Source organism: Pagrus pagrus, assembly GCF_965226575.1.
Source record: "Pagrus pagrus genome assembly, chromosome: 4".
In the NCBI taxonomy this organism is placed as follows: Eukaryota; Metazoa; Chordata; class Actinopteri; order Spariformes; family Sparidae; genus Pagrus; species Pagrus pagrus.
In genome coordinates, this window is record NC_140188.1 from 2626905 (window position 1) to 2649009 (window position 22105).

Below are 22105 nucleotides of genomic sequence, written 5' to 3' on the forward strand. Positions count from 1 at the left end.
ACTCAATCCGACCCTGAGATCTCCAACCCCGGGCGTATTTGGCAGGTGGCAGCGGCCCCTTTATGGTTCTTTTCTACTGTCCTGATCGTCCCAGCTACACCCAGGCGCAAGCGGGCAAGAGGACTTCTTGTCCCACCACTCTCAGGAGTTGTAGTGGTAACTGTTAAGTGTGGCCTAATTGGCAGCTTAGATGAGGGGATCACCTCCGCCGTGCGTAATAGTCGCGCGTAATGACAGCTCTTCGCCGGTTAAACACAATAAACTGCGCGACTTCTTGCATGTCTGTCTCATGACATGGTGGAACCTACACAGAGGTATACAGACAGGTGGATCAGGCGGCAAATTGATATGACAGCTGGTTCAGGACGTCTTCGTCCATTTATGGATAAATATGGAGTGGAAGTTGGTTCGTAGCTACATTAGCTGAGTGTTAGCGTCACACAGCATTATTATATGCCGAAAACAGTGTAGGCTGTTACTGGCTTTGTGTGTGCCTGACAGTCTCATCAATGAACCTACAGTTATCCCACTAGCCTATGTCCGCCCATTGCGAAACTCATTCCGTCGCCAGCAAGCATACAAATCATAATAGTATCATTGTTAAGATTATGTCAGTGACAGACTTCGTTCCAGTGTGATGTTTACAAGACATTGAGTGTAAATCCTCTCTCCACACTGGAGATCCAATCACAACCTTTATTTTCCCCTTTTAAAATCCATGTTCATTTACCAAAAAACACCAGCAGGTGTCGCACTGCAGCGTACCCTCAAGGTCATCTCATCCGAAAAGTTTCATAATTTTTATCCATACTTTGTGCTAAACAGTTTAATTACTACACATGTGGAAGTCTGATTAAGTGTCATAATTCCTCTCTGTACAAAAAAAAAAAAAAAAAAAACCCACCTCCCTCCACCTCACATCCATTGAGTCTGGAGTCTATAAGCAGCCAGCTCACCTGTGAGGCCTTTGCCATGAGAACAAAGGAGCTGGCTGGCCTCATCCCCAATTGTTGTGCTGTGTATTTGATGTGACTTACCCATTTCTGTTCCACACACACTTAGTATATTTAATAGTTAAAGAAGATTATTGATGCTAATTTCTACCCTCTGTCATTACGCGCGACTATTACGCACGGCGGAGGTGATCTCCTCATCTAAGCTGCCAATTAGGCCACACTTAACAGTTACCACTACAACTCCTGGTGGGACAAGAAGTCCTCTTGCCCGCTTGCGCCTGGGTGTAGCTGGGACGATCAGGACAGTAGAAAAGAACCGTAAAGGGGCCGCTGCCACCTGCCAAATACGCCCGGGGTTGGAGATCTCAGGGTCGGATTGAGTCAGCACAGTCTATGGATATAATTCAATTCATTGGGCTTTTATTTTGAAGTTCAGTGTTGTTTAAGATCAGAAGCGGGAGTGAAGCTGACCTCATCCTCTGCTTCAAAGAGGGACAGCCTGTCGGACAGTCTCTGCTCCGTGTCCGCAGCCCGGTTGGGACCGGAGACGGGCGGCAGAACACGCTGTGAAAAAGATCTGGCTGAATGGAAGCGAAGCGCTACAGCGTGCGCAGCGGAGACAGAGACCCAGCGCAGCGAGGAGAAGATGAACTAAACGATGAGCTTGTCGCTAATGTGTAAAAATAAACACAGCTTTGAATATGTATTAATGTGCTCAAAACACAACATTTACAAAGAAGAATTTTTGTATAGGCCATTCATCTACTGTCTACGGCTAAAACTTAATTCACTGGGCTTTTATTTTGAAGTCCAGACACTTCCGGTCAGTCATCGGCCTTAATGTGCTGTTTAAGATCAAAAAACGAAAAGACAATCAAAATTTAACCTAATTTGATTTTGGTTTCCTCGTTTTTTCGTTTTAAAACCAAAAACCAAAAAACGAAAAAACCAGCCTGAATTTTGGTTTTTTGGTTTTTGGTTTGAAACGGAAAACCAAATTACCAGCTTACTTTCGTTTTCTGACAGTTCGGTTTAAAGGAAAAATCAAACTAACGAAACGTACACGGACCGTGCAGTCTGTCACGCCCTTCATTCAACTCCCAGCATGAATTTATGACTCTGTTAATGAATTGTAAAGTCTGTTTTATTTCCTTAATTTGTGCACCATTTGTGGATGATTAAATCACATATTGCAAATTCTGTACTTGGCTCTTGGCGTAATTGTGTTAGTCTTTGTAGGTGACATGGAAACACGTCATAAAACATGGTAATAAAATGGGAGGAAACGAGCTCTTACACAAACACAAAAGGAAATTTTAGGACAAGTTGAAAGTATTAGCTGAAATGACTGTCTCGGGAGGAATAACTGCCACATCCCTGACGCAAACACAGCAATTATACACTTCCATCTGATGTGTGTGACCGATTGTCTCGCTTCAAAACAAAAGTCAAAACCACTGGAGAGCCATAACCTTTCACCGCTGATTCAGGAAGAAGCAGAGAGACATTAACAGACACACAGACATGAACAAATGTGTAGTTCTGTTCTGTTCTGTTCTGTTCTGGTCTGTTCTGTTCTGTTCTGGTCTGGTCTGGTCTGTTCTGTTCTGTTCTGTTCTGTGGAGGAGCTGGCCACAAAATCTTACGCTCTGGACGCTGTAGCTCAGCTTAAAATGTCTACAGCCTGTCCTGCTTAAACAAAGCAACCACTGTGGGACAATGACCATTTCCGGAGTATCAGCAGGGCGTGTAGACGTACTGAATGACATTGCTCTGTAATTTGGAAGCTTTCCATTTTCAAAGTCAAAACTCAAAATACCTGCCTACCGCCCTCCGTATTTCCCCTATTTCTCCTCTAAGTCTCTTCTTTTGAAAAATGTGAAGCATTTCGGTGTCTTTGTTGATAAAGTTTCTAGCATTGGGGCCCATATCTGGCCATCTACAGTTACTTTACCACATAAGGAAGTGCATCAAATTTTTCATTCATTTTTGTCTGGTAACCCAATCTGCTCTGCTAAAGTTAATAAATGACATGAAATCTTATTATTATTCAAAATCATATTCTTATTATCTTGAGACTTTAAGACTTAAGAAGATTTTTTTTTTTCAGATCCTTCAATTTTTAAATCAGCTGTTATTTAACCCCTACTGAAAAAATCCACCCTTGACACGGACAGTCATAATAATTATAGACCCATATCTAAATTAACTTTTTAGCAAGTGCTTTAACCGAACAGAAACTGCACTTCTTAAAGTTTTAAATGTCATTCTGATGGATTCTGATGCTGACTGTCATGTTTTGGTGTTGTTTGATCTCTTTGCTGCATTTGATGCAGTAGATCATGGCATATTAATCTAGAAACATGGGTGTGTCTGGGACTGCATTACACAGGTTTCAGTCTTACCTGAGAGGCAGAACCTGTTCTGTTTCAATTATTCTCTTCCCACACTTACATCACCTGTGGTGTTCCTCAGGGGTCCATTCTAGGCCCTTTAATGTGTTTTTTTTTATATGTTACCACCAGGTAACCAATATTTCTTTCCATTTTTATGCTGTTATGATACAATTTTGTACATAAATCAACCAGTTACCTCACACACAGCCTGTCTTGCAATAGGTTCCTGAATGTCTGCAGTAACTTCCTAATGCCTTGGTCACTCTAGACACCTCTCAAAGTGATCATATCAGTGTATTGTTCACACTGCACAACTTTCGGTATTGTAATTGGGAGTCTTGCAGCCGTTGTACTTTGCACACTACATGACTAATCAGTGAAAGGATGTCACAAATTACAAGATCACACACTCGAGACATGACACAGGAATGACGTGGTCCATGCAGTCAAAGCTGTTTGTGCAGTGAAAAAAACAGGAAGAAAATAAAATATAATAGGGGTGAGGATCATTTATTCACTGAGAAGGTTAAACTGCCTGCTCATATTGTGTTTCCCGGCAGAAAATGTTAACACATCTGTGGAGGTATGCCTGTGGAAGACCCATGACTGAGTGGAAGGACTGTAGCCAGCTCTTAGCTGACCCTGGGAAAGTAAGGACTCAGCAGAAGGAAGTGAAAGAAGCTGCTCAGCCTGTTGCCACCAGGACCTTGATCTTAGGGCATGAAGACAGATAGAATGTTCAAAATACAAATAAACCTGGCCAAATCCAAAACACTTTTAAATTACACTAATTTAGCTCTTGTCTTAAACCACTTACAATAAGTGCATTAAACAAAGTGGATACTAGTCTTCTACTGTTTCACAAAACTGATTTCACATCACATGTGCTCTTAACAACCCCTCAGCCCCAGACCCAGGTGCCAAGGCCAAGACCCCAACAGACAGTTTGGGTAATAATTCTAATTTTGGCTCTGTTCTCTTTTCCCAACAAGTCTAGTAAATATTGGTCTTCCCAACAGTTTTGGTGCTTACATTTCCTGCTCTGTTGGTCTTTTGACTGATGACGTTGTCAAGACCCAGATGTCAGCAATTATGCTACAAATAAAATGTTAGATCTGAGGTAATGATTGCCAAGTCTTTATCATTTAATGAGAATGTATTCTCATATTAAATAAACAGATTTGGGCATATCCTCTCAGCTTCTGTCAGAAAGAGAAAGAGAGAGAGAGACCGGCAGGAAAACTCTCATCTCCCACATCTGACCTCTCCACCCGACCATGATTTTGTTTATGAATGAAAGCATCCATTATTGTGCAGAATTTGACCCCCCTTGTCTTGAAAGGATAAATTTGACCCTGAAGACTTCCTGCCGTCCCTCAATGACATACGGACACACCTCCTTATCATCCAGACAGACAGGATGTTGATGTGCAGAGAAGTACAGAGGATGTCTGTGACGTACTTCCATACTCACAACACTCATATCGGTCACAGTCACATGTATGTATGTAGACACAATATCAAAGCTGGTTTACAATCCCTGCTCACATGCAGTATACGTTTCTTTGCACTCTCCATGTTGTGCAGTTCCCTTCCCAAGACGTACTGAGCAACATTTGAGAGGTTTAGCAACCCAATCACCAGAATAAATGTAAGTAAAGTATGTTTTGGCAAAACCATATTTAAGTTTAAACCGGATGTTTCTTTATGTTGCAACTTTATATCAGTTTAGGTTGAATTTTCTATTTCTCTCTTGTCACGGCACTGTGCTTATGCTCTGGTTAGGTTTAAGCACAAAAAACACTTGGCTGTGGCTTGAAAAACATCATGGTTCAGCTTGAAATACCTGTTATGCCATGTTTGGCACAAATGTCAACCTGCAGAAACGCTAACTGCTAACATTGTATCCTGGATACTGGGCTGTCACACTGTGTTCTCTTATGAGCATCAATTATTTAGGTGGCTGGTATCTATAAGTGAGTACAGAAGGGGACTGTTGGCCCTTGGTGGACATATGCTCTTATTGAGTGCCATTCCAGTTAGTCGTGTTGTCATGGATTTTTTTCCGCAGTCTGAAGGTTGAATTCAGGATTTTATTCACAGCTGAATAAAGCAGAACTGATACTGATACTATAATAGCACTTATTGAAACTTACTCAGCTCATACTGCATCTGTTATTCTAAAATGTTCTCCGAAATTAAGTAAGAAGCTGTAACTTATATAATTGAATAATAATATTTCTTAAATATATATATATATATGTATGTATAAATATATATATATATATATATATATATATATATATATATATATATATATATATATAAATGAAATAAAGTATAGATTTGCTGTCTTATTGGGTCCATGCACCTGTTCAAGTAATTCAGACAAAAGCACGCAGTAAGCTCACTTATATTAAAGAGCAGGGTAAGACATCCTCCTCCTCTGCCTGCAGACTCTTCCATGCAGCAGCTGCACACAGTGCGGGCAGAAGACACACAGGCTCTCAGCTCCCAGCCTAGTGAATTCAAATCTACAGTATGCGTCAATTATAAACTGATCGGTGTTGAAGCGTCTCTGAGGGCAACTGCTCGCCAGCCAAAGAAAGCTCTGATGGAGTCCGACCTTCTTAAAGTGACTTTTCGGAAATAATTAATCCAGTACCAGTAATGGGGCATCACAGATGTCATATTTGAACATGCATCAGGGAGGTAAGTCACGTCCTCCTTTTTGAGCAGTGAATTAACGCTCAGTCATGTTTTTCTGCGAGCTCAGAATGATGTTTAAAGTTAATGTTGTAACAACTGGCTGCAGGAATATTACAGAATAGGGTCATGACTTTTCTAAACTAAATGTTTTATAGTTTATTTATGGAGTATTACTGTGTGAATGTGGGCTAACCCTAACACCCTAACCGACATAATCCACATTACGCAGAGATACTTGAATTTCAATAAGGCTCATGTGCGAGCTGAAAAGATGTCCAATATGTGAAGTCCGTTACTATTTTTAGTGTGTCAATTGTCCCGCAGTAGTTCACACGGAAAGAGAACGTAAATGCCTGTTATGCATTGAGTAAATCTGTAATATAAAAAATGTCAAGAGGAAGTGAATACTGGTGGTTTTTCTAAACGATTTTCTTTGTGAAAGCAGGGTCATGGATTGGATTTTAGAAACACAGGTTGATACAAAAAGATTTTTTTTGTGTGTCCACTAAAGAGTTTCCACAATTTTTGTATTATTATTATTTATTTCATTTTTCTAAGCAGGCATTAACTTATTTCTACTTATTTATCCGTATTAATTTCAAAACAAACTCAAATTATGGAAGTCAGTGTATTGTGTGATGCAGTCGCCTGAACATGAAGACCAATCCCCCTGAAGGTGGCAATAAAGTTTATCTAATCTTAAACACATCAGTCATCTCAATTTTATCCTTTGCTTTTTCAGACTAATTGCCATGTACTTTGTACCTTTGTTTTCAAGCATCCTGAACACAACTCTGAGTCTGGGTCTTAACATTTGGCTGCCTGTCAGCTTGTTAACCAGTACCTGTGCCTCCCTGCCTCCCAACACCTGCCTGTAAGTTATTTTCCATTTAATAAAACAAGCTTCCTCAAAGACGCTTTAATGACTGGATTATGACGCAGGCGCTGTTTGTTTTCAGGAAGTTGTGACATTACATTAACATTGTAAAGTTTTAACAGCTTTGGTTACTAAGGTTTCATTATTTTACAAATTTGGCATTTCATTCTGAATTTCTTTTCGTTTTATCACCATTTTCAGCGAAGCCTCCTGTTTGTATGTATTTCAGAGTTAGAGTAAAGGTTGAGTGAATAAGTAGCAGTCAAATGTTTCATTGTTGTAGTAACTGACAAGACATTATGTTGTGATAAGGTGTTGGTGGTTACTTCCTGTTCCTGTTCTGTAATGATATGCAGTTATCAGGTCTTGAGCAGGACTCCAGGTCTGTTTTTTTGTGTGTTTTTTTAACATGGTTTTGAAAAGTTATTCTGCTCTTATTGTCCATATTACCTGGAACTCTTTCTCCACTGAGGGTCACTCATTTACTTCTGCCCTTCCAGGTTTCTCCACCTGTTAGCCTGAAACCAGCAGCACTGAGGCATTATGTCAGTTATCTGCTACAAACATCCACCTCTACTCAAGAAGTTCAAATGGATGATGTATGTCAGTCCTGTGGTCACCATCCTGTCTCTTACCCTGCTGCTCTGGACATACATGTATGGGTAGGTGAAATACTCATCTGGTCTGCTACAGTGTGACAATGATGCAGATATCTTGAGTATGAAAACTGTTGACAGTTAATGTGACTTAATGTTGCCAATGCATGTTTCTGCAACCCAGATGTGATGGAACTTTCTTTTGGTTCGATTTTATGTTGTGAGATTGCCGTCCTTATCGTCTGGTTAGGTTCAGGCACACAAACCACTACTTGGGGTTCAGGGAAAATAGCATTTTTGGCTTAAAACACCTGGTTTTGTTGCCACAAACATGGCTCGAAATATCAAAATATCCAGTGGTTTAATGCTTACAGATGTTGAAAGAGACCACTGTTCAAGATGGAACAGTGGTCTCTAGCTTGGCAGCCCTCTCAACTAACTTATTAGCAGTAATGCAACCAACACTCCCTTCACGTCTTGCAGAGTATTTACTTCCTGCTTTGAGCGACCACGCAACACACAAACACAAGAGGGATCTGCTGCACTAGTGATTTGAAACTTTGACACTCACAGCAGGATGTAAATACCGGTGTGTATCTATCGCGAGTCTCGTTCATCTTGTCCGGTGCGGCTTCCGTAGTGCAATTGGCTGCGAGGGAGACTCGCGTGAACGCGGAGCGTGCCTCCGTGTAAACATAGCATAGTGACTGTTTAGGCTGTAAAAATGTACTAAATGATGTCGTTTCGAGTAAACTCTGGATGTCGCCACTTCAGGACACTTGGATAGCAGCAGACGAGCAGTATGGAGGAATATTACAAAGTTTTTGTGTAGTTTTATGGACATTTTCCCCTGGGTCGCCACTTATGCTCGTTATATGGATTATTCCTGCCGGAAGGGAAGCACCGCGGGTCTCCAGCTGCACTTTGAGGAATAAAAAACTACACCGGACTTCTCATCAGCATGAGGGTGAGGCGATAATGACTGAATTTTGTTTTAGAGTGAACTATTCCTTTAACAGCAGCAGCACCCATATATGATATTACTGGAGGTGTCAGCAATGTTTCAGCCTCTGTGTAATTATTTGTCAGTGCATTTCAGATTAATGTTTTTTCATTGGTTGTGAATGCAGGAGGCATTCACAACATGTTCTTCTGTTTTATTATTATATCTTCCGGGTCAGAAAGTTTGGCCCTTAACTCCTTCAACATTTTTCAACGTATTCACTCCATTCAAACACCAAACATTCATCTCAATTGGGAATCGACCGCGTCTATTTTTCTCATTCATATCATTCATAATTTCAGAGATATTCAACGTTTTTCGGGCATTTTTTCCCATTCAAGCAGATTACGGAATGTTCAAAAAATCCCACATTTCACACTTCTTCAAGCATTTTCAAAGCTCATCTAATCATTCACACTTCCAGATAGAAACTCCATTCAAACTCTGAAATATTCCACAATTTGTCTATATTCGAGCTCGTATTCATCTTTCTCACAGCATTTATACTTTTTGCACAGTCGCAGTTCAAACATCGGTAACTTTTCAGCCACTTTCAGATTTTTGCATTGGTGTGTATGGGGTGTAAGGTTGACAGCCAGAGTGGAGGAGCCAACTGACAGAGTGGGGAGCAGCTCAAAAAAATTCAGAAAACCTCGTCTTCAACTCGCGCTCGCTTTCACAAATTTCACTCCAGCAGAAAAATGACTAGACTAGAGTGGTTCTCTGGAGGCAATCGGACAAAAACTTTTGGCTCTGTGGGTGTTTAACTGACAGGAACACCGACCAACTGCCGCATTAACTCCCATGAAACTGAGAGGAAAAATATCTTCTCTAGTGAAAAAGAAGTAATCTGCCTACTGACAGCAGCGTGCTCTGCTTCAGGCAAAACACTCCACCTGAAAAAGGTATTAACCAACTATTATTTTTACCTGCCAATGGTTTTCCGTACTGTTGGCACAACCCGTCAAAAATGCAGCTGAGCCAGGAGTAAATAGCATTCATCTGAACCTGCACCTTGTAAATCAGTTACCACCCTAAACTGATATGAAAAGGTGCAGCCATCGCCCTAATGACACCTTCCACAAAAACTTTTGGCTCTGTGGACTTTAACTGACAGGAACACCGACCAACTGCCGCATTTACTCCCATGAAACTGAGAGGAAAAATATCTTCTGCAGGTTTGCCCTCTACAACATCTGCAGGATCTGGTCTTGGCTGGACTCCCAGCCTCTGCGACCAAACCGTTGCAGCATATCCAGAACATTGCAGCGCGCCTTGTTTTCAAACTACCCAAATTCTCCCATGTGACCCCTCTCCTCCGTGACCTCCACTGGCTTCCTGTTGCAGCCCGGATCCAATTCAAGTTGATGGTACTGGCCTTCACAGAACTGCACCCATCCACCTCCAAACACTGGACCACACCCCCTAGTGCGAGCACTTGCTCCACTACATCAGCTGGCCGGCTGGTACCGTCATCACTGAGAGCAAACAAAGGTCGCTCAGCGAAGTCCCCACTCTTCTCTGTTCGAGCGCCTCAGTGGTGGAACAAACTCCCGACCAATGTCAGGACAGCAGAATCATTCGCCATCTTCCGCAAAAGACTCAAGACTCACTTGTTCAGACTTCACCTCGACCCAGCATAGCATGACTCCCATTTTCCCATTAATACCAAAGTCAGTGTGAAAAATAGTGACTATATCGTGGAGTGGTTGGATAGATCGCTAAGGAGAGTCCAGTCAGAACTCTGAATGGTTTCTGTAGCTCAAAATTTGTAGGAGGACATACATTTCAAAAAACTTTACCTCCGTGTAAACATAGCATAGTGACTGTTTAGGCTGTAAAAATGTACTAAATGATGTCGTTTCGAGTAAACTCTGGATGTCGCCACTTCAGGACACTTGGATAGCAGCAGAAGAGCAGTATGGAGGAATATTACAAAGTTTTTGTGTAGTTTTATGGACATTTTCCCCTGGGTCGCCACTTATGCTCGTTATATGGATTATTCCTGCCGGAAGGGAAGCACCGCGGGTCTCCAGCTGCACTTTGAGGAATAAAAAACTACACCGGACTTCTCATCAGCATGAGGGTGAGGCGATAATGACTGAATTTTATTTTAGAGTGAACTATTCCTTTAACAGCAGCAGCACCCATATATGATATTACTGGAGGTGTCAGCAATGTTTCAGCCTCTGTGTAATTATTTGTCAGTGCATTTCAGATTAATGTTTTCTCATTGGTTGTGAATGCAGGAGGCATTCACAACATGTTCTTCTGTTTTATTATTATATCTTCCGGGTCAGAAAGTTTGGCCCTTAACTCCTTCAACATTTTTCAACGTATTCACTCCATTCAAAACCCAAACATTCATCTCAATTGGGAATCGACCGCGTCTATTTTTCTCATTCATATCATTCATAATTTCAGAGATATTCAACGTTTTTCGGGCATTTTTTCCCATTCAAGCAGATTACGGAATGTTCAAAAAATCCCACATTTCACACTTCTTCAAGCATTTTCAAAGCTCATCTAATCATTCACACTTCCAGATAGAAACTCCATTCAAACTCTGAAATATTCCACAATTTGTCTATATTCGAGCTCGTATTCATCTTTCTCACAGCATTTATACTTTTTGCACAGTCGCAGTTCAAACATCGGTAACTTTTCAGCCACTTTCAGATTTTTGCATTGGTGTGTATGGGGTGTAAGGTTGACAGCCAGAGTGGAGGAGCCAACTGACAGAGTGGGGAGCAGCTCAAAAAAATTCAGAAAACCTCGTCTTCAACTCGCGCTCGCTTTCACAAATTTCACTCCAGCAGAAAAATGACTAGACTATAGTGGTTCTCTGGAGGCAATCGGACAAAAACTTTTGGCTCTGTGGGTGTTTAACTGACAGGAACACCGACCAACTGCCGCATTAACTCCCATGAAACTGAGAGGAAAAATATCTTCTCTAGTGAAAAAGAAGTAATCTGCCTACTGACAGCAGCGTGCTCTGCTTCAGGCAAAACACTCCACCTGAAAAAGGTATGAACCAACTATTATTTTTACCTGCCAATGTTTTTCCGTACTGTTGGCACAACCCGTCAAAAATGCAGCTGAGCCAGGAGTAAATAGCATTCATCTGAACCTGCACCTTGTAAATCAGTTACCACCCTAAACTGATATGAAAAGGTGCAGCCATCGCCCTAATGACACCTTCCACAAAAACTTTTGGCTCTGTGGACTTTAACTGACAGGAACACCGACCAACTGCCGCATTTACTCCCATGAAACTGAGAGGAAAAATATCTTCTGCAGGTTTGCCCTCTACAACATCTGCAGGATCTGGTCTTGGCTGGACTCCCAGCCTCTGCGACCAAACCATTGCAGCATATCCAGAACATTCATAATTTCAGAGAAATTCAACCTTTTTCGGCCATTTTTTCCCATTCAAGCAGATTACGGAATGTTCAAAAAATCCCACATTTCACACTTCTTCAAGCATTTTCAAAGCTCATCTAATCATTCACACTTCCAGATAGAAACTCCATTCAAACTCTGAAATATTCCACAATTTGTCTATATTCGAGCTTGTATTCATCTTTCTCACAGCATTTATACTTTTTGGACAGTCGCAGTTTAAACATCGGTAACTTTTCAGCCACTGAAATCTGGTCTTGGCTGGACTTCCAGCCTCTGCGACCAAACCGTTGCAGCATATCCAGAACATTGCAGCGCGCCTTGTTTTCAAACTACCCAAATTCTCCCATGTGACCCCTCTCCTCCGTGACCTCCACTGGCTTCCTGTTGCAGCCCGGATCCAATTCAAGTTGATGGTACTGGCCTTCACAGAACTGCACCCATCCACCTCCAAACACTGGACCACACCCCCTAGTGCGAGCACTTGCTCCACTACATCAGCTGGCCGGCTGGTACCGTCATCACTGAGAGCAAACAAAGGTCGCTCAGCGAAGTCCCCACTCTTCTCTGTTCGAGCGCCTCAGTGGTGGAACAAACTCCCGACCAATGTCAGGACAGCAGAATCATTCGCCATCTTCCGCAAAAGACTCAAGACTCACTTGTTCAGACTTCACCTCGACCCAGCATAGCATGACTCCCATTTTCCCATTAATACCAAAGTCAGTGTGAAAAATAGTGACTATATCGTGGAGTGGTTGGATAGATCGCTAAGGAGAGTCCAGTCAGAACTCTGAATGGTTTCTGTAGCTCAAAATTTGTAGGAGGACATACATTTCAAAAAACTTACGTAATACGGAATAATATTAATAAACAGGAAGAACAATCAGAATCAGAATCAAGCAGGAGCAACCGCAACAGAATAGTGTGAATGCATAATCAGCATTGGGTCATAGCTTCTTCACACTTTGTTTCATTACTGGGTTGAATCAGCACTTTTAAGATAAACACTTGTTGGTGTTGGCTCTACATTGAGCAACAATCTCATTTTGAAAAAACTCCTTTTTGTTGCAACATTTATTTTTTTTAAAGTTCTGTACTTTTAATAGACACACATTTAAAATGTCATGTTAAGAAAAATGTTCTTATCAGAGAAATCCTTTGCTGTGGATGTGCAGGCCCGACGGGACCGTCCGGTTCCCGACTCAGAGCAGTCAGCCTCAGAATCCAGTGCATCAAACAGTGCCTGCACATTGTGGTCCAGGGCAAACAGGTGATTGAACCATTACTGAATGCTGCTCACTGTTGAAGATTGTGGGTCTGTTAAATATTTTCTGACATCTGTCATAAAGAAAGCTTTCCTCTTCCTGTTGTCCTCAGCTGCTCTTCATTATCGGTCTTCCTTTTTCCTGTTCTTAAAAGTTCTCTGGTGATCATTCCTGATTCACCGTTACGTCATTCACTGTCTTTCATTGTTTCTGTTTTTGATGTGAGAAAAACATTTTATTCCATTCACATTTACTTTGCTTTTTTTTTTTTTTTTTTTACATTTTAAAATGTTTCCAATTATCTTTGCTAGTGTATTTGATATCTACACGACAGCAACATCTGGGACTAACTGCTAGTTTTGGGTAAACTCAAGTTATTATTTTCTTTAGTCTTGTGACCCAACAGATACATTTGGTCTCCAACCTAACGTTAGTGTGTTGTTATTAATTAAATGAAAGCATCAAATATACTTTTGAGATAAATGAGATATATACACCTTGATCTAACATCATAAAACAAAAACTAAAACTGTACATGAGGTAGAATGTGACACACATATTGTAACACTGTAAACAAACATTGTGATTGGTTCTGTGGAAGCCTAGTGATCATGTTAAATAACGTTTTGACATTAGATCCTGCTGGGAATAATTCAAACCTGTCCACTAAAAATATCTGTTTAGACGCTTCTGTTCTGCTACAGCAAATACATACATGTTGAGGAAAATGTTGCAAAATGTTTATAATCTGCATAAAAAATTCACTGACAGCAAATTTAATTTCTTTCTAACAACAAAAGGATAAACTTTTTATGTTTATGTTAGGGAAAGATCATTGTGGTTATTAACTGAACAAACTCAAAGTGTCTTCAAGCATGACACAGGGTGTTTTTTCTTTATCAGCATGATACTCAAACCACAATCAAAGCACCTCTGTTGTTCAAACCAGGCTGCAAACCCTAACCACCTCCTTAAAACTTGTTTTCAGTACAAAATTGCACTCAAAAAACACTGTCACCAAACATATGTCAACTGGCCAAAGCCACCAAAATAAGTCCCAAGTTGTGATAAATATGATCCTTTCATTGTGTTATCACCTCAACATGAACGTTCCCTACTGCTGCTGTAGTGCGAGTGCAGAGAAATGTGCAGCTTTTGTGGGAAAAAAAAACAACCATTGACAATTGCAAGTACTTATGCACCAACTCATTTAACATTTTTCACTCCTGCAGCTCCTCCAGGACAAAAAGTGTCTCTTGTGGCGGTCAAGGGGACGAAAACAATTCTGGTATCAGCGTATCAGGAGCACCGCACAGGAAAGAAGGAGGTGAGTGAAGAGGGCAGGTCACCAACTGTACCGGGTTTTACTCCCTGTGGTGCCTGTTGTGTGTAATGACGTCCTTATTTATGTTTTCTGGTGCCAGGTTCGTATTATTGCAGTGGTGCTGAGGAGCGAGATGGTAGCATACCGTTGTTTTCTCTGTTGTTCGGAGAAACTGCAAATCTCTGAAGGTGTCAGCAAAGTCCATGTCGATCACTTCGGCTTTGCATATGGGACTGCAGACATCATGTGTCCTCTCCCCTCAGGCTGTGAGAGCCCATCTCATATATCTGTGACCTCTGCAGCCGACTCCGAAGGTACTAAGGGAAAGGTCCTGCACATAAGATCTTTAGCATGCTAGCAGCAGGGCTGGAGGGATGGTGGCCGAGACTGACAAATCTTGGGGGTTATACAGGTCATACAGCAATCCATATAGCCAGACTTTAGTGATCTTTATTGTCATCCAGCTACAGCATGTAATCAGATACGTTTTAAGGATATTTCACTGTCAGCAGTGTTTGATTCATACATCAATATATATTCCCTGGTCATGACTTCATTTTGTCTTTCAAACTCCTTTTGTTGGATTGCACTGTACTTTTAGAGTACAGTGAATTAATGTGATCGTCAAAATGTTTCTGTGTTTCTTCTCTGAGGTGACATAGAAAAACCTGACAAAGTGTATTTGGAGGTGAGGAACAACAAGGCAGAAAATGGCTCCTTTCATTACAACTTCACTGTCTGCCTCTCCACCATGTTTGATTTCAACAACATACTGCAGGTAACATCAGATTACACTGATTTTGTCACTAATTCTCATTTTGTTACTTTCTTAAAAGTCAAATTGGACATAAAAGACCTTTTTTTTCATGTATCCTAACCAAGACAGAAAGAAATGAGAAATGCTGAAGGGACGAATTACAAACTAAAAGAAACTTCTATTGGCTTTATTTACTTATGGGCTATTATTTTCCAACATGTTCTCACTCCCAACTTGCCAAATACAACAGTTGGTCAGTCGCCTTAAGATTCAAACTATGACGCTGAATTTACAACTCTAGCATCAGTTTGCACTGTGGGGCGTCACGGTAAAGTGAGCAACAATATGTAATATGCAACGTTCGCTTAGACTTGCAAACTAAAGCTTGCTGCTAAACATTTCACATATTGTGACGTATTATGACTTTTGGACTGTTAACGTTGTCAAACTGTTGTGGTTTGGTTAGGTTTAGGCACAAAAAGTACTTGGTTAGTTCTAGAAAAAACATTCTGCGTTTTGTTAAAATAAACTTCTTGCTCTGTACTCATCTACACTGGAGCCTCCAGAAATTACACTCGTGGTGTAACTACAGCGTCAGATGTAGAAGCCTCAAGCCACTGACCAGACTGCTGTGTTTGTCATATTTGGAGTGAGAACAGGCTTATTTAAATGCCTTGCATCTTTCCATCATTCTGTATATTACAGTAAGCCCAGAGAATCCTGCCTGTCATGCACTTTATAACTTACATGCCTCCTGTTTTTGTTAAATAAATCCCTGTGTTGCACTGTAGCTGGTCCAGAGTTTGGAGACGCTGCTGTTACTGGGGGTGGACAGAGTTGTCGTCTATAAGACCAGTAGCAGTCCTGAAACACAGCGCATACTGGACTACTACACACACAAAGGTGGAGTATGATGGCGGTGGAATATTTTTTGTATGAGTGTGACTGCACAACTGCAGCAGGGGTATTCTCATCCGTCCAACCATTTTGCAAACTTTCTGTCACTGTCATTGTTTAAACAGCCACCCTTTTCCATGCACCACTTCCTTCCTTCTGCCCTTCGAGAGGAATTGGAGGAAGATGATGGATGACCTATAGTATGTTAGGACAAGAAGCTGTACTAATGTTCCACTGGACAAAAAAAAGTACACATAGCTTTTCAGGCCAGTGTCAGCAGTTTGTTTGTTCATTAGCTGGAACTTATCCCTGGTTGTAAAGTCATTGAGCCTAATGTCAACATGACTTGGTAAAAAATGTTAGCCTTCACAGTGCAACCATATCCAATGTCCTGAAATCTCCTGTCCTTAAACCGGATATGTGTGTGTACAGTGGGTGTATCAGAGCTATACAATAAATGTGCAGCTAAACCAAACCTAGCAGCTCAAACATATAACAGGCTCCATAGAGCTGCAGAGTTTCTAATAATTCTCTGTGGGTTCAATTCTCTTGTCAATATAATAGAGCCTTCCACATTGCACTTCATCATGTAGAGACTGAAAAGAAAACAGAAGGAGTAGTTTTGTAAACACATCGATCATGGAGGTTCCCATAGGAATAAATGGACTTTAGCTTGAATTGCACACACACACACAGATATGTGGAAGTGAGGCGTAGAGGCCACAGCATGTTCACCAATTCAGTGATTTAATTTGAAGCAGCATCAGCAGGATGTGTCATGCAGTAACTTAATTCAGCTCTGATAAAGCTGTGGGAGAGTGACCTGATGTCAGTGAGATAAAATTAGAATCAGCAGTGCGTCATTCAGTGCTGCATTGTTCATGTGAACCCTTCATGTGAAGGTAGGCATTTTAATTCTGGCAGAAGAAGAATCTGGGAATGGCAGACAGAAATAAACAATTGCGTCAAAAACATGCTAAGAAATAATACAAAAGTCATTTCAACAAAAGTCATTTCCCAGACTGAAAATGCTAAACTGAAACATCTTGGCTGCTTACATGTTCTTGTGATCTAAACCTTGAAATGTCTCCTCCTCAGGTTTGGTGGAGGTGATTCCCTGGTCTCTGTCCAGATATCTGAATGTGTCTCGCGGCTGGCTTCCTGAAATTGGTCCAGGTGAAATCCATTACCATGGCCAGATTCCTGTTCTCCATGACTGTCTTTACAGATATATGTATCAATCCAGATACATGGCCCTGCATGATATTGACGAGCTCATACTGCCCCAGTCAGTCGACAGGTAGCACTTTCTATATGAAGTTTCTTTTGATAAATCTACCTTTAGCTCTGCCAAATGATGCCTGGTGTCAAAAAACATTCCTTATTGAGTACACTCACCGTATGAAATACACTCTTATTACTGAAATTGAAAGTTTATTTATATAGCACTATTCAGACACAAGGCAACTCAACTTGTATTTATTAATTCCTTATATGCTGCTTATGAATTTAACCGGTCAGCCTTTAAAATGCTATCAATGCATATTTGTTATCATTCTATTACCAGTTGGTTGGAGCTGTTGCCTCTGCTGGAAGAGAAATATGGTGCCAACAGGTGTTACATATTCCAGAACAACGTGTTCCCTAACACCATCACACTGATTAACTCCGACTCCCTGACTCTGCCCTCCGACTGGCAGAAGGTGCCCGGGGTGAACATCCTGACCCACCTGTACCAGGAGCCAATCATTGAAGACACTCCTTACTTCAACTACAAGACCATTGTCAACCCTCGAGCTGTGTTCTCCCTGACCGTCCACGGGCTGCTGGACCCAAAAACAAAGACAGCCTGCTCCTGGGTTGACAGGAATATAGCACGGATGTACCACACAAGGTAGACTCATGCACACCCACTTCTGCAATGATTTGTCTTTTGATAAGACATTTATTTAATGCATTTGGCTGATTTATTCCAGTGAAACATGCCACAGCACACATTTGCTCTGGCCATCAGTTTGTCTACATGCACTTGCACACTAACCAGGTTACAGTCACCTGTCTACAGCAATCTGATTCCTTTAACATTGTGGTCGGGATATATCTCTCCTATTCACACCATGTTCAAAGTTTAGTTTAGTTTTGAGCACTTTAAATCAGTTTAAAATTATCAGTCTCACCTCTGACAAGTGTCTTTGTCAGAGCAAGAGAAGCTGAGGCTGATGAGCACTTTGTTATTTAAAGCTTTTCACTATACCAAAGTGACTGAAAGCAGCAACTTCTCCAAAAATGTTAAACAAAATAAATGCCAAAATAAAATGCATTGTTAAATTACCCAGCAGTCTCCTGTGTGTCTATGAAGATCATTGAGGTGATTTTTAAAATAAATCTCTTAAATGCAAATCTACTAAACAGACGGCTCCTCTCACTACTCGCTGTTTATAAATGTCATGTCTGCTTTCTGTCTGTGCAGACGGCCGAGACAACCCGAGCTGACACAAGACAAGCTGATATATGACGGCCGACTGCTGAGCTACGGCGCCCGCTTCACACAGAGTGTCAGTACTGTGCTCAGGGAATGTGGACTCCTACAAAAGGACAGCATACTGTAGCATCTATTCATGTGTGTGCATGTTCAAAAGTAAGAAGCAAGCCATGCTTGTTACTATGCAGATGTTTGACAGACTGTGAACACTGGTATGATTACTTCCCACATTACTGCCTAATTTATATTGTTTATATGAGTCTACAGTCATACTAGCAGCTCTGTGAGGTGGCACTTTCTGCAGTGAAATGCCAGAGACACACCAAACAAAGCATCAAAAAACTAGTGGGGACTGTTGTGTCACCTGAGTCTCGGCCAAAACGCTGCACTAGAACACACAGCAAGGATTACAGCCAACGGCCTACTAGTTTTGAAATACCTCTCCAAACCACCAGGTAGTGGTAGTGTGTCTTCATCAATCAAAAATGGAAACCAGAAAATTCAGGACTGGGGATATACAAACCGGTGATGTGATAAAGCAATGTTTTTTGACACCACTCTCGCCAGTATATAGACACTTCTAATCAAGAATATGTGTAAGGAGTTGCAGATGGCTCTGGTGGAGGGCAGAGGAGAAAAAATAAGGAGAAACTGCACCAGATGGGTGAAATCATTGATACTACAGCGACAGACTCAAGGGGCTTTCTCTTTCTTTTTCAGTTTCTCTTCTCGTGCACTTCTTCGCTTAGCCGAGCAGCCAATGAGAGTGATTTCTCTAACCTATTCTACAGGCTCAGCTGGCCAAAAAGCTGCCGACAAGGTCAGACTAGTGCCAACAGTGCAGGACATGCTGCAATAACTAGGGTCACAGACGCTCACTGACGGACCCGACATTGTTGTGTATGTTAAGCAGGTATAACATTTGCCATGTGCACCATCTTAGTGGGGGTCTAGCTGCAGTCTTAACATGACATATCTAATAAGCAACAATCAAAAATATCTCGTTTGTCTGTGCCACAGAGCTCCATTGCTGTTCGAAAAATGATTGAAAACACATCAAAGAGCATGTACGTTCTTAAATTACTAAGTAGTAAAGTACTTATTTTATCACAAACCACATTGTTTTCCTAAATCTTACCAAAGAGCTTTGTTGCCTACGCCATTATGTAAAAGTGCGATGAAGGTCCTGTTCGCCTGTTGCTGATACGCTGTTTTGAGAACAGTGATAGATGTCATTTTGGAAATCCAGCTGCTTAGGGACGAGAATGTGTCACCCATCTCACAATATACACAGGGTGTATACTGTATCGACGGATCTTTGACATAATATAAAATGTGGTTACAGTTCTGTAAATGTACAGTAAATTAATTAACTCAGTAATCTCGAGGAGTGGGTCTTCAAATGATTGCAAACAATGAATAAGCTTCAGTTTCAAAAGAGCAGCACTTATCAAAAGTAGCCTACTTGAATTAAATCTAGATGACAACCTATTTATTACGTTATTTTGTACTGTCATTGTCTTTCTGAAGCAAATCCTGCTGTATTTAAAAAATATTTTTTCAATAAATGAATTTGTTGAATTTTACAGTGGTATGTTTTTTACACTTTTACAGAACCATAAGTTTTTATAAAAAGGATATTTGATGTCTAAGCATATAGAAATAGGGCAGAAGTTGAGAGGAAACGGGAAAACCAGACAAAACCTTCAGCTCGTTCACATCATTCAACACATGAGCTGTTCATTTAGGGCCAGCTGATGATATTGACAAGTCAAGGCAAGTGCTATACAGGGGCATAAATTACATTAAAAGACATTAAAAATTGTGTTTAAAATACATTAAAAACAAGTAGGAAGACATCAAGAAAAAAAAAACATTAAAACAAGTTTTAAAAAATGGGAAAATGAAAGGCAGTGGCAAACAGAAAGGTCTTCAGCCTTGATTTAAAAGAGGTGAGAGTTGGAGCAGACCTGCAGTTTTCTGGGAGTTTGTTCCAGATATGTGGAGCATAATAACTGAACGCTGCTTCTCCATGTTTAGTTTGGACTCCAGGGACTGAAAGCAGACCTGTACCTGACGACCTCAGAGGTCTGGATTGTTCATAACGTAGCAGCAGATCAGAAATGTATTTTGGCCTTAAACCATTCAGTGCTTTATAAACCAACAGCAGGATGTTGAAATCAATTCTTTGACAGACAGGAACCACGTTCTGAGTCAGCTGCAGAGTCTGATGGAGTCCTGTAACGACACTGTTACAGTAGTCGAGGCTGCTGAAGATAAATGCACGGACAAGTTTTTCGAAATCCTGCTGAGACAAGTCCTTTAATCCTTGATATATTCTGAAGGTGATAGTAGGCTGACTTTGTAATTGTCTTAGTGTGGCTGCTTAAATTCAGGTCTGAGTCCACGATTACACCAAGACTTCTGGCTCGGTTTGTAGTTTTTCATGTATCAGGAGAGGAGGACTGCCTTGGCGTTTTCAGTTCTAAATTTAATGCAATGCAAAGTCTCCCTTTTATAAATGTCATAATGAACCTGGAGATTTGTTTTTCACCACCTGAGCTCAGCTTTTTGACATTTATTTTTTTCCATTTTGACCAGTGTGGCATCTCTCCAAGGAGATTTTTCTGACTAGAGAGAAATATAGCCGGAGAAGACGAGTTTATCTGAAGAGCCATATATTCAAAACAAGTACACATTTTCATAAACATTTGATTGCATTTCAGTAAATCATCAAACAGAAAACTAACACCTCCTCCTTTTTTATGCATTCTAGTGTCACTTATGAAAGGAGGGCTTGATTCAATGTGAACAGCTGCACTGTTATTTTGGTCTAATCACGTTCCGGTTTAAAACATAACATTAAGATTGTGTTTGCTGATAAAATAATGTATTAAAAAAGCATTTCCTGCCAGAGACCTGATGTTTTATAAAGCTACATTTAGTTAGTCAAAACCAATTGGGCAATTTTTTGCGACAGTTTGTGGCTGATGAGGAACAGGAGCTAAATTTAATAAATTGGCAGATTTATTTAAGCACTTCGTGTTTCCTCGATTCACCATTTTTCTATTAGCTGTCAACACAGGAATTGAGGAGGCTCCTGAACTCCACAGCTTTTCTGGAGGGGAAACATTAATGATATCAGCTTTGTAGCCCGGAGCCGGCACATATCAGGTAGAGTAGTTGTCCTACACAGACAGGATGTGAGTTATCAGACTGTGGAGGCACAGGGTGATTCTGAGGAGGTGGAGGGGTGCGGTGACGTTTCAGCTGTTGTGATGGTTGTTTCAATGAGACTCTTGGGGGGGTGAAGATGGCGGCGGTGAGGACTCCTACCGGCTTAGTGGTCTTCTATGTTCAGAGCTGATCTCAGGCAGTAGCAGTTCTCCTCCAAGGCTCTGTCTTATCGGTTGTTTTGGGTTTGTCTCGCCTCTTGTCCTT

The 22105-nt window shown here is 41.0% G+C and overlaps 1 protein-coding gene and 1 long non-coding RNA gene across 2 annotated transcripts; both read left to right on the forward strand.

Moving 5' to 3' along the window:
* The first annotated feature begins 4934 nt into the window (after positions 1-4934).
* LOC311255940 lies at positions 4935-7540 on the forward strand. The gene is made up of 3 exons (XR_014622415.1): positions 4935-5003; positions 6840-6935; positions 7439-7540. It is a non-coding gene; the product is annotated as an uncharacterized lncRNA (long non-coding RNA).
* A 5606-nt stretch (positions 7541-13146) lies between these two features.
* Positions 13147-20250, forward strand: LOC311255968 (uncharacterized protein). The gene is made up of 8 exons (XM_084350676.1): positions 13147-13209; positions 14437-14531; positions 14629-14842; positions 15182-15306; positions 16077-16188; positions 17281-17482; positions 17750-18076; positions 18653-20250. The coding sequence occupies exons 3-8, from the start codon at positions 14662-14664 to the stop codon at positions 18789-18791; spliced, it is 1086 nt and encodes a 361-aa protein (XP_084206802.1). The 5' UTR covers positions 13147-13209; positions 14437-14531; positions 14629-14661; the 3' UTR covers positions 18792-20250.
* The last annotated feature ends 1855 nt before the right edge of the window (positions 20251-22105 follow it).

Excerpts from the sequence above, each read along its gene's own strand:
- LOC311255968 (XM_084350676.1), top strand. The coding sequence starts at position 14,662 with ATGGTAGCATACCGTTGTTTTCTCTGTTGTTCGGAGAAACTGCAAATC. Across the intron at positions 14,843-15,181 it reads CTCTGCAGCCGACTCCGAAG|GTGACATAGAAAAACCTGAC; the intron begins GTACTAAGGGAA and ends TTCTTCTCTGAG. Across the intron at positions 17,483-17,749 it reads CTGCCCCAGTCAGTCGACAG|TTGGTTGGAGCTGTTGCCTC; the intron begins GTAGCACTTTCT and ends TTCTATTACCAG.